Consider the following 22,219-nt stretch of genomic DNA (forward strand, 5'->3'; position numbering starts at 1 on the left):
ACTGGGCTCTCTCTATGCTTTGGCGGTGTCATCAAACGGAACTCTGAGAGAAAGGGAGAACAACTTGGGGGCTCCCCTTAGACCACAGAGCTAGACCCATCCTTTGGGGACGTCTGTTCCTGGCCTGCATCCACATGTCTCCACTGCTGCTAAGATGGAAACTGCTTCTGCTCTTTGTTCTTGCTCATCTTGCTGTTCACAGCTGAGAGGACAAAGAGCTTCCTATGGAAATCATTCTCCAATTGCTCACTTCCTAGGGAAAGATGCTCTGTTATCAACTGTCCTCCCACCATATGGTTATATTTGATTGTCTGTCTCCCCATCATTCCCAAACTGGAAGCTCTAGGAGGAAAAAGATTGCCTCTTCTTCATCAATGTAGCCCCAAAGCCCAGCATAGTACACAACACAGAGTGGGTACTTAGGAAAGGTTGAGTAAGTTGTACTTGAAAATTGAATGTTCTATTAAAGTGATTTTTTAAAAATAACAATTTCATCTCTGGGAAGCCAAGGCAGGAGGATCGCTTGAGCTCAGGAGTTTGAGACCAGCCTGAGCAAGAGCGAGACCTCGTCTCTACTAAAAATAGAAGGAAATTAGCTGGACAACTAAAAATATATATAGAAAAAATTAGCCAGGCATGGTGGCGCATGCCTGTAGTCCCAGCTACTCCGGAGGCTGAGGCAGGAGGATTGCTTGAGCCCAGGAGTTTGAGGTTGCTGTGAGCTAGGCTGATGCCACGGCACTCTAGCCTGGCATCAAAATAAAAAAACAAAAAACCAAAAAACATATATATATATTCAAAGAGTTGTTCAACCATCTATACTATCTAATTATTACCATAAAAAGAAATCCATATCCATTAGCCAATCACTGTTCCTTCCTACTCCCAGCCCCTCACAACCACTAATCTACTTTCCATCTCTGTATTATACTAAATGTGGCCTTTTGTGACTGGTTTCTTTCACTTAGCATATTTTCATGGTTCACCCATGTTGTTGCATATATTGGTACTTCATTCTTTTTTATGGCTGAATGATATTCCATTCTATGGCTATAACACATTTTGTTTATCTGAAGTGTTTTTCACATTTTTTTGGTCTTTGCAATTTCAACTCTGCAACATACATAGAAAAAAGCTAGAAAGCAACATACTATAAAATATATATATATTTTTTGAGACAGAGTCTCACTCTGTTGTCTGGGCTAGAGTGCTGGGGCGTTTGCCTAGCTCACAGCAACCTCAAACTCCTGGGCTCAAGCAATCCTCCTGCCTCAGCCTCCTGAGTAGCTGGAACTACAGGCATGCGCCACCATGCCCGGCTAATTTTTTCTCCATATTTTTAGTTGTCCAGCTAATTTCTTTCTATTTTTTCAGTAGAGACAGGGTCTCGCTCTTGCTCAGGCTGGTCTGGAACTCGTGATCCGCCCGCCTCTGCCTCCCAGACTGCTAAGATTACAGGCATGAGCCACCGCGCCCGGCCGGAGTTGCTGTTTCTGTTACTAAGATTGCAAAAGGCAATGTGAGTTAACAGAAACAGCTTGAATTTTGAAGCTAATGGGATCTAGATCCACTCCTAACCAGCCGTGTGACGTTGTACTTGTCATTTAACCTCTCTAAACCTGTCTCCTTCATCTTTCTATGCAAAGAACTTGGCACACAGCAGGAGCTCAGTGAATTTTTGCGATTATTAAACGAAATAATTGCATGTGCAGAGTCTGAAAGACATAAAATATTCCAAAAATGGAAGCAGTAAACCCTCTCCTGTGTTCAAGGTTCCGAAGGCTCTAAGCCAGTTCCCCAGCACCAGCGACAGTGCCCAGGTATCTAAGAGGTGGGGTGAGAAAGGGGACTGAGTCTCGAATGTCCACCGTCGGGCTTCCATGTAGTACCAAGTTGTACCCAAGGTCCCTAAATTTGGTGAGAAACGGGAAATGACCGAAGAACCGGCAGACCTAACCTCACACGCCCAAGCGAGGGCTCCAGTGGCCACTTCCGAGACCAGGTCAAGCCCCGCCAGCAGAGGCCGCGCTGGAGCCCCAGTCACGTCGACGCAGTGAGGACTCACGAGTGCGCTCCCTACTGTAGGGCGCTAGGAGGCGCTCGCCCCGCCTCTTGCCCCGCCCAGGTCCTACTTTGCGCATGCGTGAGTCCTTGGCTCTAGCGTCCCTTCCCCTCCCCCTCCGCCCCGACACCAGTTGCTTTCGGCCAGGTATGTTCGTGGGGCGTCTCTCACGTATTTGCTGACGTATGAGCGGCGTCTGAGCCAAGCGGAAATCCAGCGGGATTACAGCTAGAGGAAGGGCGGGGTGAGGGGGAGAAAGTGGGCCGGAAGTGGAATTAATCTGCTTACCTCCCTCGCGGCGACTGGGCCGCCGCAGGCCGGGCGGGGTGTGGCCTCCGGAGGCGCTGCGATTGGTCCTTCGCTGTGGCGACGGCGACGATTGGCCTCTGCATGCGGAGCGCGGTGAGCAGGTGTGGGTCGTCGGCATTCAAAAGGGGCAGCTGTGGCTCGGGGCTGCCAGTCGGGTAGTGTGGCTCTCTGCGTCGCAGGCGGGCGTTAGAACGCCGGCCTCGGGATTTTCCGGAGCCCAGTCCTTTCATTGCGCCCCCCCCACCCCGCCTCGTGTGGGACGGACGTGGACATGGAGCCGCAGGTGAGTAGGGGCGGGCGCGGGTGTCCCGCTACGAGGGCAGGGACGACTGCTGGCCGCCCGGATGCTGTGGAGCACCCGGCTCTCGGCCGGCCTTTGTCACGCCTTCCGGAGAGCGAAGGTCCGTATGCCTCCGCGGCAGTGGAAAGGGGCGGAGGAGCAACTGGAGACTGCAGGGAGGTCGGAAAGGAAGTCTCTGTCCTCCCATCCCCTCCCACAGCAGGCAGCTCTTGAAGGACAGCCAAGAGGGCAGTCAGAGCTGCTTACAAGGCACAGGCATGTTTTGGAGGAACTGCAATATGCACTTGTTTATTCTGAAAGATTATTTGAGCCTGTAATTTAGAGAGAAGGTCTCTACCCAGCAATGGGAGAGGGCACTCAGGCAGGTATAGAGAGCTGTGGGTGAGGAGAGAATTCCCAACAGCACAATCCAGTGGTTGGAGAAAATAATTTTGGGAGGGTTTTCCAGACAGCACAATTGCCAGCATTGAGTCTTTAGTAAGCTTAGCTAATTTAGATTTTAAAACTGAGTAGGCTGCAGCTGTTATAAATTTGGGAAATTGGCAGGACGCGGTGGCACAAGCCTGTAATCAATCGTAGCACTCTGGGAGGCCCAGGCGGGAGGATCGTTTGAGCCCAGGAGTTTGAGGTTGCTGTGAGCTAGGCTGACACCTTGGCACTCTAGCCTGGGCAACAGAGTGAGACTCTGTCTCCAAAAAAAAAACAAAAAACAGAAATGAATCAGTTTTTCTTCCACTTTTATGGTTACCCTGGGCTCCTGGTGGGAGATATTCATCACTGACTGTAATTCCTATGAATTCTGGGGAGCCCTAGGGACATGTCATCCCATATCTTCTGTATTTAGCTTTATCAGTTGTACAGTAGTGGGTTTTGTTTTGTTTTGTTTTGTTTTTGAGACAGAGTCTCATTCTGTTGCCCAGGCTAGAGTCCCCTGGTGTCAGCCTAGTTCACAGCAACCTCAAACTCCTGGGCTCAAGTGATCCTCCCGCCTCAGCCTCCCGAGTAGCTGGGACTACAAGCATGCACCACCATGCCTGGCTAATTTTTTCTATATATATATATATTTTAGTTGTCCAGCTAATTTCTTTCTATTTTTAGTAGAGATGGGATCTTGCTCTTGCTCAGGCTGGTTTCGAACTCCTGAGCTCAAACGATCCTCCCGCCTCGGCTTCCCAGAGCTAGCATCACAGGAGTGAGCCACCACACCTGGCCTACAGTAGGTTTTTTTTATCACTCTTTTGCTATTCTTTAGTCTGTTGTTTTATTTCATATAGCTTTCTTTTTTCTTTTTTTCTGTTCATGGTTTACAAAGCCTTACAGGCCACCTCAACTAAATGAGATATGGGCAAAGTAAGAACCCCCTCTAAATTCTGTAAATTTTGTTGGATAACAGGCATGCTCTGGCCAAAAAAGTTCATATTAATTAACATTGAATTATCAGGATTTTCTGGGTCTACATCAGTGTATTTCTGATATGCTTCCATAGTCCTTTCTAGGAAGGCTGAGGGATCTTCATCTGTTTCCTGTTTTATTCCCTGAACTTTGTTCAGGCTTTTAATTTTGGGGACTTCTTTTCTAAGCTCAACCAGGATGCAGTCTTGAAAATGTTGAATCTTACCTTCATCTCCATTGTTTGGGTCCCAGTTCGGGTCATGCATCAGGATGGCCAGATTAGCTCCAGCTCTCATCTGGTTATTTGGGTCTTCTGTATGCATTTGGTCAGCTTTTTCTCGAGCCTTTTCTAAGACAGTGTGATGCTCCTCAGGAGGTTAACAGTATGTTAAGCAGGCTCTGGATATCTGCCCATATGGAGTGATACATGGCAAAAAATAGGTTCAGACCGATCAGTTATACGCTGTCGATCGTCCCTGTAGGCAGGGTTATTCTGTTTCCAGCTATGCAAATCAGAAGTGGTAAATGAGCTATAAATCCACATTACTCTGGCTGGTTGTTCATTCTCATTTATTCCTCCTGTAGAGACCCATCCAAAAGGAAATTGCCCTGCTGGGAAGGAGGGAGGACCCCAGCCAAATTGCGCATCCTGCGGGTGTGTGAAGGAGAGACCATGTCCTCATGCTTCCCAAGACTATCCCCAGAAAAGGAAGAAAGCGAAAGATAGATGGCTGGAGGAGCCAGCGGGGGTGAAGAAAGGGGTCTAGAGTCCTAAGGGGGCGGGGGCAGGAGGGATAGGAGAGGGATCCCTGAGAGTAATTGGAACTGCAGTCGAAGCTTCCACTGGCACCTCAGCCACAGCTTGAGCCTGAGCTGGCACAGGCACAGCTGGAGCTGCAGCTGCCCAAAGCTCTACGTGGGCATTTTCTTCTGTTGGCAAGATGGGGTTCTTAGATCTAGCTTCTTGTTCCCTGACCTTGAAAGCTTCAGTCCTCTATTAGAATCTTATATTTAATTTGATCTGGCTTGTTTTGATACAGAAGTGTAAAAGACTGTACATAAGGGATTTCATCCCATTTCCCAACACGGTGACAAAATGAATTTAATTGGAGAATAATATGGTAGCATAATGATCCATTAAGGGGCCATGTTTCCCTAGACCCGCAGGTGTACTGAGGCCAGGCAGTATTGCACAAATATACCATTTTTTCTTTACAGGCTCAGCCGTATTGAGACCAATTTGTAAAAGATGGTTGAATTAAATTGTTTTTGACAAAGTTGAGACTTGTTCATGTGGCCAAGAGGAAATGTAATGAAAACTGTGGATGAAAGTTTTGGGTAAAGCAGTTTTCATGACAGTTTGAGTTTTTTTAAAAGGCCTCTTTAACCTTTATTTTCCTTCAGTTTCAAAGGAGTAACTGGCTGTTCCCGGTTGGCCTTGAATTTATGATAACGTAGTTCAGTGAGCTCCATCTCAACACCCTGTAACCTAGCAACGGCAGCTTTACCAGGCCAAAAAATACTGTTTAACACTGTTTAAGAGTTAAAACTTTGCATTTTGACTCTATAGTGGCAGATTGACCGTTTGAGCTATGAGATTTTCTTGATGTAATTTGTCCATCAATTTAAACATGTACAAGAACGGAACATAATATGTGGAGACCAGCTGGAGTCCTAGAAAACCTGGCATCTCTTTAAACTTTATAATAGACAATACATTTATGTGTCACATACTAATATCTACACTCATTACAAAGAGAAATTTAAAAGGTTTCAAACACAAGGGAACACCATATTAGACAAAGCAAAACTCAAAACAAATAGAATACTTCCAAACAAATTTCTACAGAGGGAGACTGGAGAGAAGTTTTCAAGAATCTTATCTCAAACCAACCATTACCACAAACAACCTGTCCTAGGTCTAAATGGCATAAAAGCCCAAACAGCAGAGACAGAGGATTCCCAGTGTACAACTTTCACATTAGGGGTCGAATTCTTATTTCCCATAGTCACACATACACAAACACACACACACACTCACACACCAAATGGACGGTAGTTCTAACAAATAAGCCTAGGGAGTGCCAAATACAGTCGGAGCTCCTGCTCTCCCAAATGAATGGTTGAGGCTTGCAACCCAAATGGGATTTCCTCTGAAATTCCCTAAATGGAGAGAAGAGCCTGCAGGTCCTGCTCTCCCAAATGATTGAGGCTTCTGGTGAGGCCTCCAACTCAGATGGGAATTCCAGAGAATTTCCCCAGATGGTGAGACTTTACTTCTCTGTGTGGTACCTGAAAACAGTACTCACCTGTCCTGACGCAAATGCCAAAATGCAAAGGTCAAAGATCCTTCCTCCCTGACAATCAGGGATGTGTTCGGGGCTGGCGACAGCGAAGCTGGTGGGAGAAACCAAAACCAACCTCCGGCAGAAACTCAGCCAGGCACGTGCTAGGGAGGCTTTAAAGTCTCTCCCTGCTCCACGGCCTCCAAGCCACCAGCAACGCATCCTGGAAGAGCCCCCAAATTGTTACCAAACCCACGGCGGGCGGGGGTGGGGTGAGGGGGGGGTTCAATGTTGCCCGCCGCACAGAAAGCCAATTACTGAGACAACGAGGATTGTCAAGAGGAAAAGGATTTATTTCTGTGGATGCATCAACACGGAGGGGGAGGTATGAACTGCCTCAAATCTACCTCCCTGACCAACAGGGTCAGGGGGGTTTTCTGCAGATGAAATGAATAATGCATGATGGGCGTAAGCATCATTGTGTGTTTGGGGTGGAGTGCAGGGCACACAAGCACAGTGAGAAATCATGCTAGTACATACATCCCATGATCAAAAAATGGCGGATAAGTCCCTCCCAGGGCGGAGATGTTAGTATTATAACGAGCTAGGGGTTAATATTGGTCATTCTTTCAACCTTATACACAGGCTCAGTGGGTCTTCAGGCACAGTCTGTGGTGGACTATTGCTTGTCTTGTCTTCTCCAGACAAACAGGTGGTATGAGGCTTTGTAGGAGGTTCCACCATTCCTGGGAAAGAAACTCAAAGGAATGCATCAGTGCAACAAAAAGTTACCAAGTTCTGGTCAGCAAGTTTTGCTAAAGAGTTCTCTATTTTCTGCCTAATGAGACTGTAGCTGCTAAGTTACCAAGGCTGAGATAAACCTTACTGTCAAGGCCACTTAGAGCTGCCAGCCCCAACCGTAATGTGAACACTAAAAACTCATTGAATATGAGGGAACCAAAAACATTATTGAGAAAATATTTTTTTGCTTATAGAACCGGTTATATGAGGCCACATTCCTGCTGACGTCCTTTTGTGTTGTCTCTCTCATCATTGCTGCTGCTTTCGGGATATAGGAAGGAGAGAGAGGGACTGGGACAATCTGAGCTGAAGGACTCCTATTCTCTCTCCTTCCTCAGGTTTTGCAGATTCCTGCCCAGGGGGCTGGTTGACTTGGTTCCTTGTCTTATTGGTGCCCTGCTGCCCCCTACGACCATCTACAGCTTCCCCTCTCCAGTAGAGAGAGATGAGTGTGTGTACAGACCTCTGATGCCAGAAAAGGTCTCCTGCCTGAATCCTTTGTTCACTAGTATGTAACGTTCGGATTTACCCAAAGTCAGGATTCAACCTGAAGGGTATTTATATCCAGACAACCAAAGAGCATAGGAGTGTGATATGACAGTGAGAAATAGTAAAAGGCTTCTCAGATCTATTCATCAAGTATTTACTGAGCACATACTATCTGCCAGGCACTGTTGTAGGTACTTATAGGCAGTAGCAGTGAACAAGGCAGAAATCCCTGCCATCATGGAGCTGCCATTTGATGGGAAGTCAGAAAATAAACATAATAAGTAAATTATGTAACTATTAGAAGGCAATAAGTGCTATGGAGAAAAGGAAAAATCAAGCAGGTTAGAGGGAGCAGAGGAGGCCAACTGGCAGGATAGAGTATTAAATAGGGTGGTCTCAGTAAGCCCTATTGAGAAGGTGAGGGTTGAATAAAGACCTGAAGGGATAGGCAAGTGGATAGTGAAGAAAGAACATTTCAGGCAGAGGGGATCTACTAGAGCAAAGAGTCCCTAAAGAATTGTATTTCAAGGAGCCCACTGTGGCTAGAATGAGTGAGAAGCGGGGAAAGGAAGTCAGGTAATGGGGAGTAAGATTGCTGATCACAGTTTGTCTCCTGGAAGCTAAATGAAGAAAGAATGTCTATTGAGGAGAGAGCAATCAGTTGTATCAAATGCTGCTTGATGGTCAAGAAACAAGATAAAGAATTGCCTTTAGCAACATGAAGTTACTGGTGATCTTGAGGACAGCAGTTTTAGTGGAATGGTGGGAGTGAAGCCTGAATGGAATGGCTTTAGGAGAGAAATTGGACACAGCAAATACTCTTTTGGCAATAGTTTTGAGGAGTTTTGCTGCAAAGGGCAGCAAGGAAAAAGGATAGATAGTAGCTGGCAGGGAAAGCAGAGTCAAGAGACTCTTTTAGGTTGGAAGAAATAATAGCATGTGTTACATGTACACCATTTGGAATGATCCAATAGAGTGAAAACTTGATGGTGTAGGGGAGGGAAAGGAGGGTTGCCGAAGCAATGCTCCTGAGTTGGTGAGGAGGGTGGGATGTGGTGCACACGTGTAGGGGTTGCCTTAGGAGCAGGGCATCCATCTGTGATCTTGTAAAATGCGTGTAGGAGGGGCTGTATGAATGTCAGTTCTTATAGTAGATTAAGCACTTAAGCTTTTCATTGTGGCAAGTTGGTTGGAGGGCATGATGTCTAGCTTTATAGATGGGAGAAAAATAAATACTGTACTCTTTAAAGTTGTTCTGAATAAACAAACTTTTGAACACATTTTCTGAATCCACATAAATTCTGAGGAAATAGGGTTTGTAGCAGATCCACTATGGTAGTGTAGAGGAGGAAGGGCACAGCTTATTTAAAAAATTTAGTGTTTGGGCCGGGCGCAGTGGCTCACGGCTGTAATCCTAGCACTCTGGGAGGCCAAGGCGGGTGGACCGTTTGAATTCAGGAGTTCGAGACCAGCCTGAGCAAGAGCAAGACCCGGTCTCTACTAAAAATGGAAAGAAATTATATGGACAACTAAAAATATATATAGAAAAAATTAGCCGGGCATGGTGGCGCATGCCTGTAGTCCCAGCTACTCGGGAGGCTGAGGCAGGAGGATTGCTTGAGCCCAGGAGTTTTACGTTGCTGTGAGCTAGGCTGACACCACACACAGCGCTCTAGCCTGGGCAACAGAGTGAGGCTCTGTCTCAAAGAACAAAAAAAAAAAAAAAAAATTAAAAAATTTAGTGTTTGACCTCAGCATACTTAAAAATTTGGTTTTCATACTATACTTGATTAAATTAAAAATAAGCATTATTTTTACACATTACTGCAGGTGATAGGAAAAAAAATACCCTCTCTTTTTTCCTTTTTATTTGTATAGAAGCCAATGGTTTGGATGTATCAGGGGTTTTTGTTTGTTTGAGACAGAGTCTCGCTCTTTTGCCCTGGCTAGAGTGCCGTGGCCTCAGCCTAGCTCACAGCAACCTCAAACTCCTGGGCTCAAGCAATCCTACTGCCTCAGCCTCCCGAGTAGCTGGGACTTACAGGTATGTGCCACGACACCTGGCTAATTTTTCTGTAGAGATGGGGTCTCACTCTTGCTCAGGCTGGTCTCAAACTCCTGACCTCAAGCAATCCTCCCACCTCGGCCTCCCAAAGTGTTAGGTTTAGAGGCATGAGCCACCACACCCGGCCTCTGTGTTATTTCTTACATGTGACTGTACAATGATCTTAACATAAAAAGTGTTAACTATCCAGGTGTGGTGGCTCACACCTGTAATCCCAGCAATTTGGGAGACTGAGGCAGGAGGATCGCTTGAGGCAAGGAGTTTGAAACCAGCCTGGGTATCAAAACAAGGCCCTTTCTCTAAAAAAAAAAAAAAAAAAAAAAGGAAAAATCAGCTCCTCCCTCCTGTGATTTTTTTTTTTTTTTTTTTTTGAGACAGAGTCTCGTGCTGTTGCCAGGGCGAGAGTGCGGTGGTGACAGCCTAGCTCACAGCAACCTCAAACTCCTGGGCTCAAGCAAGCAATCCTACTGCCTCAGCCTCCCAAGTAGCTGGGACTACAGGCATGTGCCACCATGCCCGCCGGCTAATTTTTTCTATACAATTTTAGTTGTCCATATAATTTCTTTCTATTTTTAGTAGAGACGGGGTCTCGCTCTTGCTCAGGCTGGTCTCGAACTCCTGAGCTCAAACAATCCACCAGCCTCAGCCTCCCAGAGTGCTAGGATTACAGGCGTGAGCCACCACACCCGGCCATGTGATCTTGATTAATGAAACTGTGGCAGGCACCTTGGAGTCAGCCTGAACTCCTCTCTTCCTCCTACCCCCCTTCCTCCCTCTCCCAAGCCAGGTCCTAGTTGGATCAATACTTGATTTCATGTAATCCAGCCCGCTTCCTCATCCCATTGCCTAGCTTTTTTAAGGCTCACCTGGTTCTCTCAGATGAATTTCTGTTTAGCCCTCAAGCTCCTAGAATAGCCGCCTCTGAGCTGAGTTCTCTGAGAATTGATCTCCAATGTCCTAAGGCATCCTTTGTTTGCATCTAGTGAATTCACTTCTGTCTTATGCACATAGAATGGTGAGAGCTATGTACATCCTTAAGAGAATTGAGAAAATAGATCATTTTCTACAGAGTGTAATTCTCTTGCAGTACTCCAGTTTGAAAAGACTGCCCTAGAAATAAGGTCTGGGAAGGCAGGGACTTTATGTTCATTACTTTCAGCCTAGCACCTAGAACAATGTCTGGCACAGAGCAGGCGGTCAGCAAATGTTAGTGCAACATGCCACCCCTCCTTGCTTTCTGCCTGGGATGCTCTTCCTTACCCCAAACTCATCAAACTAGCTCCTTTTCATCCTGAAGACTCAGCCAAAAAATATAGTCAGACTTCCATATCCACGGCTTCTGCATCCACTGTAGTACTCAGTAAAGTTTTTTTTTTTTGAGACAGAGTCTCGCTTTGTTGCCTGGGCTAGAGTGAGTGCCATGGCATCAGCCTAGCTCACAGCTCACAACCTCAAACTCCTGGGCTCAAGCAATCCTACTGCCTCAGCCTCCCGAGTAGCTGGGACTACAGGCATGTGCCACCATGCCCAGCTAATTTTTTCCATATATATTTTTAGTTGGCCAGATAATTTCTTTCTATTTTTAGTAGAGATGGGGTCTTGCTCTTGCTCAGGCTGTTCTCGAACTCCTGACCTCAAGCGATTCACCCGCCTCGGCCTCCCAGAGGGCTGGGATTACAGGCGTGAGCCACCGTGCCCGGCCTCAGTAAAGTTTTAGTCATCTCTTTAAATGCTTCTCTTCCCTGCTGTCTTCTGAGCAGCTTGAGAGTCAGGACCCTCTCTGTTACTCCAGGACCCAGATCATTTCCTGGCATATCACAAACACTTAGTAAATATTGACTAAATGAAGTAAGTTGAAGGGCAGAGACTGGCCTTGGAATTAAAAGTTACCTATAGTGAAAATCAGAAGTTGTTCTGTGCATTGTGCTTTCTTGATGGTAGAATAGGACTGTAGGGTGACCAGTTGTCCTGGTTTGCATTCGAATGATCTGGTTTTGGCACTGAAAGTCCTATGTCCCAGGAAACTCCTCAGTCCTGAGTAAACCAGAATGGTCGTTCACTCTAGATCAGAGAAACCATGGGGTTGTTCACTCTAGATAGGAGACACCATGGGATAGGTGTAATCCCCAGGCACTGAATTTTAGGCTGCTTAAAGGACAGAATCTCTATTTCTTTGCCCACAGCTCCCCCACCCATATACTTTGGTGGTCACCAAATTGGTCATGCTACTTCTAGCCTTCCCCATGCAAGTCAGTCTACTTACAACTCATTTTTATTCTTTATAATAGATTCTACGGTATATTTTTTACATGCATGATCAGAAACTGTAGTTGGCTCTTCACAGTATGCAGGGAGAATGCCTCTTTAGCCTGGCATCAAAGTCCTATGAGGTAATGTGGTCTAGCCGGTTAAACATGTGGCCTCTGGAACCAGACTGTCTAGATTTTGCTCTGGCTCTGCCTTTTACTTGCTGACGACCTTACACAAGCTATTCTACCTCTTAGTGCCTTCCTCCCCTCATCTGCAAAATGGAATTAATAATAGCACCTCCCAAAATGGGCTTCTGTGAGGATTAAGTAAATTGATACAGGCAAAGCATTTAAAACAGTGCTCAGTAAGTGTTACCTGCTTCTCCCAACCAGTCTTCAGCCTTATCTATCTTCTACTCTTTCCCTTATTTATGTTCTCAGCTCCAGCTAAAATGTTCTATTGGTTTCCCAGTGGTACCATGTGCATGTTTGAGTTTTTGCCTTCTAAAAAGAGTGTCCATTTCTCTTTGCTTATTTGAGTACCACCCTTAAAGTTAGCTCAGACCTAACATCCATCCAGCTTTCCCCTTAGAGATTGTTCCCACTTTTATGTCATGTCCCACTTCTGTTCGTGCTGTTTGGCTGGCACACGATCTGTGAGTTCTACCTTTCGACACATGTGGTACTCCATTAATGCTTGTTGGTGGTAACACTGAATTGAGGCTAGGGGTGCCAAGAAGGCTCCTGGGTGTTGTTTTAAGGGTCTCTTTTCCCAACAGAAGCCCGCCCTGTTAGAAGTGAAGGGGAATGTAGAGCTGAAGAGACCCCTGGTTAAGGCCTGTCCCCGGCTTCTTCTCTCAGGAAGCAGACTCAGGAGGGCACCTGACAAGATGGGGGATGCCTTGGAGCCTGAGAAAGGTGAGCTGGGTGTGGAGAGCTGTGCGTGTGTGTGCGTGTGTGTGTGTGTGTGTATAGAGATTATAAACCAATTAGAGAGGGTTGCTATAGACCCCATTTTTATCTTTCCCCAGAAGCAGACATGAGGCCTGGATGCACCAACCAAAATTGCCACATCCTACCCCAGAGCACCACCCCTCACCACAGTGCCACAGACCAGAGGTGGGCTCTAGGGGTGGGCAGGGAGGGACCAAGGGCATGGAAGTCCAGCACTCTTCAACTCACTCACTTCTTTTCTTTCCACTTTAGTCTATTTTGAATAGGTAGTAACATGTCACTTGGTTCAAAATTCCAAGGGCACAAAGATTGTTGTACAATGAAAAGTCTCCATCCTGCCTTTGTCCCCCAGCTACCCAGTTCCCCTCCCCAGGGGCAACTGCATGTCTTTCCAGGGAAATTCTGTAGGTATTCGAGCAAACACCTATTCAAGCAAATACCTCTTTCCCCCTGACTTTTTTATACAAATGGTAGCATACTTTAGACATGGTTTTGGCCTCTTGCTCTTTTTACTTATCTTGGTCCAAGTTGCTTCTTTTTTTTTTTTTTGAGACAGAGTCTCACTCTGTTGCCCAGGCTAGAGTGAGTGCCGTGGCGTCAGCCTAGCTCACAGCAACCTCAAACTCCTGAGCTCAAGGGATCCTCCTGTCTCAGCCTCTCGAGTAGCTGGGACTACAGGCATGCACCACCATGGCCGGCTAATTTTTTCTATATATATTTTTAGCTGTCCATATAATTTCTTTCTATTTTTAGTAGAGATGGGGTCTCGCTCTTGCTCAGGCTGGTCTCGAACTCCTGAGCTCAAACGATCCGCCCACCTCGGCCTCCCAGAGTGCTAGGATTACAGGCGTGAGCCACCGCGCCCGGCCGCAAGTTGCTTCTTGATACATCGAATACAGTTGGCCCTCCGTGTCTGTGGGTTCTGCATCTGTGTATTCAACCAACACAGATTGAAAATATTAAATAAAAATAAAAAATAGCAATACAACAAAAAATAATACAAATTTAAAAACCATACAGTAAAACAACTACAGTCAAGTGTCACTTAATGACAGGGGTGTGTTCTTAGAAATTAATAATCTTGCGAACATCACAGAGTATACTTACACAAACCGAGATGTTATAACCTACTATACACCTAGGCTATATGGTATATAGCCCTTTGCTCCTCAGCTACAAACCTGTACAGCATGTTACTGTACTTACTGAATGTTATAGACAATTTTTTTTTTTTTTGGGACAGAGTCTCACTCTGTTGCCCAGGCTAGAGTGAGTGCCGTGGCATCAGCCTAGCTCACAGCAACCTCAAACTCCTGGGCTCAAGCGATCCTCCTGTCTCAGCCTCCCAAGTAGCTGGGACTACAGGCATGCACCACCATGCCCGGCTAATTTTCTATATATATATATTTTAGCTGTCCATATAATTTCTTTCTATTTTCAGTAGAGATGGGGTCTCGCTCTTGCTCAGGCTGGTCTCGAACTCCTGAGCTCCAACGATCCGCCCACCTCGGCCTCCCAGAGTGCTAGGATTGCAGGCGTGAGCCACCGCGCCCGGCCTGTTATAGGCAATTTTAACACAATGCTAAGTATTTGTGTATCTAGGCATATCTAAAAATAGAAGAGGTATGGTAAAAATACAACGTAAAAGATAAAAAATGGCATACCTGTATAGGGCATTTATCATGAATGGAGCTTGCAGGACTAAGTTGCTCTGGGTGTCAGTGAGTTAGTGGCGAGTGAATGTGAAGGCCTAGGACCTTCCTGTATACAACTGCACACTTTATAAACACTGTACACTTAGGCTATACTACATTTATTTTTAAAAAATCTTTCATAATAAATTAACCTTAGCTTACTATATCTTTTTACTTTATAAACTTAAAAATTTTTTAACTTATGACTCCTTATAACATTTAGCTTAAAAAACAAATATATTGTACAACTGTACAAAAATATTTTTTCTTTTTTCTTTTTTTTTTTTTTTGAGACAGTCTCACTCTGTTGCCCAGGCTAGAGTGAGTGCCGTGGCGTCAGCCTAGCTCACAGCAACCTCAAACTCCTGAGCTCAAGTGATCCTCCTATCTCAGCCTCCCGAGTAGCTGGGACTACAGGCATGCACCACCATGCCCGGCTAATTTTTTCTATATATATTTTTAGCTGTCCATATAATTTCTTTCTATTTTTAGTAGAGATGGGGTCTCGCTCTTGCTCAGGCTTGTCTCGAACTCCTGAGCTCAAACGATCCGCCCACCTCGGCCTCCCAGAGTGCTAGGATTACAGGCGTGAGCCACCGCGCCCGGCCCATATTTTTTCTTTATATCCTTATTCTATAAGCTTTTTTATATTTAAAAATTTAAGAATTTTATTCATTTATCTCCCTGCCCCCTACCCCCTGGAAATAAGCTTGAAGCTAAGACACAAACACACATTAGCCTAGGCCTACACAGGGTCAGGATCATCAATGTCACTGTTTCTACCTCCACATCTTGTCCCACTGGAAGATCTTCAGGGGCAATAACATGCATGGAGCTGTCATCTTCTATGATAACAATGCCTTCTTCTGGAATACCTCCTGAAGGACCTGCCTGAGGCTATTTTACAGTTAACTTTTTGTCTTTCTGGCCAGGTGCGGTGGCTCACTCCTATAATCCTAGCACTCTGGGAGGCTGAGGCAGGTGGATCACTCCAGGTCAGGAGTTCGAGACCAGCCTGAGCAAGAGCAAGACCCCGTCTCCACTAAAAATAGAAAGAAATTATCTGGCCAACTAAAAATATATATAGAAAAAATTAGCCATGCATGGTGGCACATGCCTGTAGTCCCAGCTACTTGGGAGGCTGAGGCAGTAGGATCACTTAAGCCCAGGAGTTTGAGGTTGCTGTGAGCTAGGCTGATGCCACAGCACTCACTCTAGCCCAGGCAACAGAGTGAGACTCTGTCTCAAAAAAAACAAAAACAAAAAAACAACCTTTTTGTCTTTCTAAGTAGAAGGAGTATAGTCTAAAATAACATTAAAAAGTATAGTATAGGCCGGGCACGGTGGCTCACGCCTGTAATCCTAGCACTCTGGGTGGCCAAGGCGGGAGGATCGCTCGAGGTTAGGAGTTTGAGACCAGCCTGAGCAAGAGCGAGACCCTGTCTCCACTAAAAATAGAAAGAAATGAGGCCGGGCGCGGTGGCTCACGCCTGTAATCCTAGCACTCTGGGAGGCCGAGGCGGGTGGATCGCTCGAGGTCAGGAGTTCGAGACCAGCCTGAGCAAGAGTGAGACCCCGTCTCTACTAAAAAATAGAAAGAAATTATATGGACAACTAAAAATATATATATACAAAAAAAAAAAATTAGCCGGGCATGGTGGCTCATGCCTGTAGTCCCAGCTACTCGGGAGGCTGAGGCAGTAGGATCACTTAAGCCCAGGAGTTTGAGGTTGCTGTGAGCTAGGCTGACGCCACGGCACTCACTCTAGCCCGGGCAACAGAGTGAGACTCTGTCTAAAAAAAAAAAAAAAAATAGAAAGAAATGATCTGGACAGCTAAAAAAAAAAAAAGAAAGAAAAAGTATAGTATAGTAAATACATAAACCAGTAACATAGTTGTTAATAGCTATTATCAAGTAATTATGTACTGTACGTGATTGTATGTGCTGTACTTTTATACAACTGGCAGCACAGTTTTTTTAATACCAGCATCACCACAAACAGGTGAGTAATGCTATGACATTAACGATGGCTGCGATGTCCACTAGGCAATAGGAATTTTCAGATCCATTATAATCTTACTGGCCTGCCACTGTGTATGCAGTCTGTTGTTGACCAAAATGTTATGTGGTACATAACTGTATTTATGTAGTATTTACATTGTATTAGGTATTAAAAGTAATTTAAAGATGATTTAAAGTATATAGAAGGATGTAGAATACTATACCATTTTATATAAGCGACTTGAGCATCCTTGGATTTCGGTATTCTTGGGTGGGTCCTAGAACCAATCCCGTTGGATGATTAGGGATGACTATACTTTCTGATCCCAGGAGGGATATCATTAGGAGCTAGCCAGACTCGGGATGAGGGAAGTTATTGTATTTCTAATTCCCAGGAAAAGCACCTACCCTGTCTTTGTGCCTTTGACCTAGCCAGTGTACATGCCACCCTCAGTGATCATTCTACTGTTTCCTCTCTCTCATCTCTCGGACAGCTCAAAAAGTTTCCAAGAAGACAGGGCTTTGGTGTTCTACAGCTATTGCCACAGGTAATAGTGCTCAAGAGCTGGGGCTGAGAAGGGATTTGGGGTATATGTAAAGGGAGAATTACGGAGGTGGAGGGACACTGGCCCACATAATTCCTAAGTCAACTCCCCATTTCTCTAGTGGTGAAGAACCAGAAGCGAGTCCCTGCTGTTGCTGTCCAGAAGCCTGACAGTAGGTGACAAACGTAACCCATGGGTGACAGGCTGGGATAGGGAAGAGGAGGTAGTGAGTACCCAGAAAAATCCATGTGGTCTCTTCCCTGTCTGGAGTGGAAGGAGACAGATGTAGCATCAGGTATGAAGGCCTTAAAGGCCAGAAGGGAGGAGGGATAGAGAGCCAGGACTTCACTGACCTCTGTCCTTTCTGTGCCCATCTTAGCATCAGCTGTTCCTCCCATGGTGGGAGGGAAGAAACCCAGCAAACGTCTGGCCTGGGACTTAAGGGGTCAATTATGTGACCTAAATGCAGAGTTGAAATGCTGTCGTGAGAGGACTCAGACACTGGACGACGAAAACCAGCAGCTGCAGGACCAGCTCAGAGATGCCCAACAACAGGCCAAGACCCTGGGGATAGAGCGTGGGACACTGGAAGGGGAGTTGGCCAGGGTACGGGCCCAGGCTGAGCAGGGCCAGCAGGAGCTGAAGAACCTCAGTGCCCGAGTCCTGGAGCTGGAAGCACGACTGGGCATGCAGGAGGGCTTGGTTCAGGAGCTCCAGAAAGAATAGCTGGAATTGCAGGAGGAGTGGAGGCAACTGACCTCCCGACTGGAAGAACAAGAGGTAAGGGCCAGATTCTCATCAAATGCCCAGCCCCTCTTTCCTAGCAGGGCTCGTGCCTCCCCTCTCTTCCAGGTGCCCCTGAATGAAGTCTTTTTGGCCTGAGAACCCCTGACCACCTATTTCTGGCAATATACCTCTGTCCTCTGCCCATCTCTCCCCTAGCCCACTCCTGACTATGTTGTTTTCTGTCACACTTTTCGCCACCCTTTACTCCGTTTGAATAGCTCCCACCTGGATCCATGTCTTCCCCTAGTACTCCATCCCCCTTTCTTTCTTCAGGTCCACATCCTGATCACAAATCCCCATGGTACTCTCTCTCCCTTTCCCCATGTCCAGTTCACTGCTTCCTGGTGAGCACCAACTAGATCGAATTACTGTGCATTTTATTTTGTCTGTTGGCTGGGTGGAAAGAAAGCTCCAAGAGGGCAGGGGCCGACTTACTCATTTTCATTACCATACCTGACATGAATATGTACTGACTTCCTGCCTGCCTCTGCCCCTGTTGCTCCCCATCTGCAGGTGGAGGCCCTGCACCGTCTGGCCCATCAGAACCGGCCTGTGGCCCACACTGCCCAGAATGAGCGATCATCACATAGCCACAGTGTCTTCCAGCTACAGATCTCTGGGGAACACTCTAGCCCAGGCCTGCAGTGTGGGGCCCCCCTCAGCTTTGTGGACCTGGCTGGGAGTGAGCGGCTTGACCTTGGCTTAGTCCTCGGCCCTGGGGAGCGGGAACGCCTTTGAGAAACACAGGCCATTAACAGCAGCCTGTCTACATTGGGGCTTGGCATCATGGCCCTGAGCAACAAGGTGGGAATGGGAACAGGGGGAGGTGGGACCTTGGGACCAGTTAGGGTTGGCCATGCGGAACCCTGCCCAATCCTAACCACCCATCCCTCCTCAACCCTCTAGGAGTCCCACGTGCCTTAGAACGGAACAGCAAGCTCACCTACCTGCTATAGAACTCTCTGGGTGGCAGCGCTAAGATGTGAGTGAAAGGGTTAGATGGCAGGGGTCGGTAGAACTGTTTTGGAGTGAGGGGTGGGAAAGGGGGAAGAGTGGAGACCTGCTCAGGCTCTGCTGGCCACTAATGCTAGGGTTGGGCATCTTCCCTTTCCATAGGCACATGTTTGTGAACATTTCCCCACTAGAAGAGAATGTCTCTGAGACCCTCAACTCTCTATGCTTTGCCTCCAAGGTACAATTACCACCAAGCTCAGCCCTTGTCAGGAGCCATGGATGGTTGTGGGCTTCTCCATCCTAGCTCATTCTGTCCACTAGGCCATTGGGGGAGGGGGGCACATTTATCCCAAAAGGATTTACATTTGTTGGACATCTAGGGTACTACTCACCTCGTTCCATTTTTAACTATTGGCTTCCGAATTAAGTTTTTTTAGAGCTGATTAAATGGTCTAAACTATATGGAGAGTGATACACAACACAATGAAGTTTTACCACCACCACTGTCGACCCCATCCTCTACCCATGCAGTCCCCAACCCTGGGGCACGGACAGGTGCTGGTCTGTGGTTTGTTAGGAACTGGGCCGCACAGGCCCTGCCACCTGCCCCCACCCCTGGTTGGTGGAAAAATTGTCTTCCATGAAACCGGTCCCTGGTGCCAAAAAGGTTGGAGACCGCTGCTCTACTCCTCCAATGATTCTGTTTGCTAATATAAGCCATATGCATGTTCTCATTCCCCCTCCTTATATAAAGGGAATCTGTCTCCCTCTCTCACATATATGTAGTTCTGAGTCTTACTCATTTTGTTTAACAAAACTTGGCCCCAATGTTGCTTCCCATCAAGCACACAGAGATCAACCTATTAGTTTTAGGTCTGTCTAGGACTCCACTCTGGATGCACCAAAATTTATCCACCAGTTCCCTCTACTGGACACTTAGATTGTTTCCACTCTTTCTGTTACAAATAAGCCCATGTTGACTACCCTTGTACATGTCATTTTGTATGTCTTTAGTTACATCTAACTATCTAGGGCAATATTCCTTGAAATGGGATTGCTGGATCAAAGGAGATTTATGGGTTTTTCGGACTATTCCAAGTAGTATGAATTCAGGCTCCAAACCCCACGAGGCCATGAATTCTCAAGGAGACTTAAACTCCTTCCTCTAGAGTTAAGCAAGTCAGAAAGTCTCCTTACTGTCTGTGTCTAGGGGGAATTTTTTTCCTCTGGTTCTCCCTTTTCCTGAGTGTATAGCTTTTTGATGGGTTCTGGCTTTATCTGAGGTCTGATCAGGCCTGCCCTTTTGTGGTGCTTGGGCTTCCTCCCACAGAGCGTGGACGGCTGCCATGGGGCAGCCAGTTGCCCCAGCACCTGCACCCTGCTCTGACCTTCTTTTGATCAGGATTTCTCTCACCATCTTGCAGGTTTAATTAAAAGGGTGGTGGTGTTTTTTCTAACTTTTTATTAATGTTGTATCAATATAACACCCAACAACATGAACTTCTTAATATCCTCTAATACCCAATTTATGTTAAATTTCACCTCTCAGAATGTCTTTTATACATTAAGTTTGTCCAAATCAGGGTCCAAGCAAGGGCCACCCACTTCATTTGGTTGAAATATCTCGTTTCTTTTAATCTATAACAATCCCACCCCACCCTGCCACTATTATGTCATTTATTTGTTGAAGAAGTAAGGTTATTTGTCCTATAGAATGTATCATATTCTGGATTTTGGCTGGTTACTTCTTCCCCCCATACTTTTTGTTATCTCGTAGTTAGAGTTAGAGGTTTGATTAGGTTTTAATCCGGTTCAAATTTCTTGGCAAGAAAACTTAATAGATGGTGCAGTCTACTTCTTCCTGTTTTGTGTACGGAGACACCTAATATCTAGTTCTACTTTTAATTATATATCGATCATTAGATTTGGGTGTTGACAGCCTGTTTCATCCATTTGAAAACTCCTCATTGACTTTTTCACATAATGATTTTATCAAACTGTGATTATACCCAGAGCCATCATTTCATTGGGGGATTTTAAAATAGTGATTTTTTTTTTTTTTTGGAGATAGGGCCTCACTGTTAACCAGGCTGGAGTGCAGTGGCATCATCAATGCTCACTGCAACCTCATACTCCTGGGGTCAAGCGATCCTCCTGCCTCAGCCTCTCCAGTGGCTGGCTCTAGAAGCACGCGCCACCATGCCTGGCTAATTTTTCTATTTTTTGTGGAGATAAAGTCAAGTCTTGCTGTGTTGCTCAGGCTGGTCTCCAACTCCCAGCCTCAAGTGATCCTCATGTCTTGGCTTCCCAAAGTGCTAGGATTACAGGCGTGAGTCACCACACTCCCAGCAAGGATTCTTCTGAGAACTTTCCCTTGCCATCTATTTGGTTACTCTGAAGTTCAGTTCATATGGGAAACGCAAGATAATTGCTAGATTCTTTATTATTTTCAGTATTAGTTGATATCCTAGCAATTTCCAAGGTGATCAATGAGTTTTTATCTGAGGGTTATCATTTTGCAGATGCTTGTGTATTCGATGTCTATCTTTTGCAGTTATTCTTTCTGATGTTCAATTGTCTCATCTTTGGCCAGTAGGAGCCCCTTCAAACTGGCTCCTAGACAGGACCTCAGTAGTCTTTGTTTCTGATTCATCTTATACATTCCTCCCCCCCCCCCCCCCCCCCCCCCCGCCATGAATGGGTGTTGTTAATAGGTTATATTGTTTTAGAGTGGGAGAGTTTTGGGATCTCAAGACCAGGGTATTGGGAAGAGAAGTCTTCTCTGTCTGTTCCTGAATCTTCATGTAGGGAGCTTCTGTCTCTTTTTGGGCATTTTCACCTCCTCCAGGCCCAGTGGACATAGGAGAACTAAACACAATTGTGACCAGCCTGAACCTGCCTTCAGAACCTTTACTTCGGTTTTCCTTGAGGGCAGCTCTAGCATTGGGGGGAGGGGCGGAGATGTTGAGAAAATTGTTGTTTTGGTTACTCTGCAAACTTTTTTTGTTCTGTCTAACCATCCTCCCACCCCCAGGTGAACCAGTGTGTTATTGATACTGCTCAGGCCTGCAGGAAGTGAAGACGGATCCAGATGCTGTGTGTGTGTACTGCGGGGGTGGGTGCTGAGGGATGTTTAATTGGGTGGAGGGCGTTATGTGTAAAGAATAAAGTTTAAAATAAAGGTTTTATTGCATTTGCCTAAGGAGAAGGGTTCTTTTTATATATGTAAAGGCGGGAGCTATGGATGTCCATTTTGGTATTCGTTTGTTTTGCAGGGAGTGCGGGGTAGGGGGGGGCTTGGGTTTTTCACCCTCAGCTCTCTGTTTCTAGA

The 22,219-nt window shown here is 46.1% G+C and overlaps 1 protein-coding gene across 1 annotated transcript; it reads left to right on the forward strand.

Moving 5' to 3' along the window:
* Nucleotides 1–2,642: 2,642 nt before the first annotated feature.
* KIFC1 (kinesin family member C1) lies at nucleotides 2,643–22,070 on the forward strand. Its single transcript, XM_069488503.1, is given in 11 exon segments — nucleotides 2,643–2,654; nucleotides 12,733–12,871; nucleotides 12,998–13,072; nucleotides 17,098–17,151; nucleotides 17,270–17,320; nucleotides 17,528–17,928; nucleotides 18,448–18,738; nucleotides 18,841–18,855; nucleotides 18,858–18,916; nucleotides 19,051–19,126; nucleotides 21,923–22,070. Coding segments are annotated over 11 exon segments (1,218 nt in total). The 3' UTR covers nucleotides 21,968–22,070.
* Nucleotides 22,071–22,219: the final 149 nt, after the last annotated feature.

This window comes from Eulemur rufifrons, chromosome 15 (assembly GCF_041146395.1).
Source record: "Eulemur rufifrons isolate Redbay chromosome 15, OSU_ERuf_1, whole genome shotgun sequence".
Taxonomy (NCBI): domain Eukaryota; kingdom Metazoa; phylum Chordata; class Mammalia; order Primates; family Lemuridae; genus Eulemur; species Eulemur rufifrons.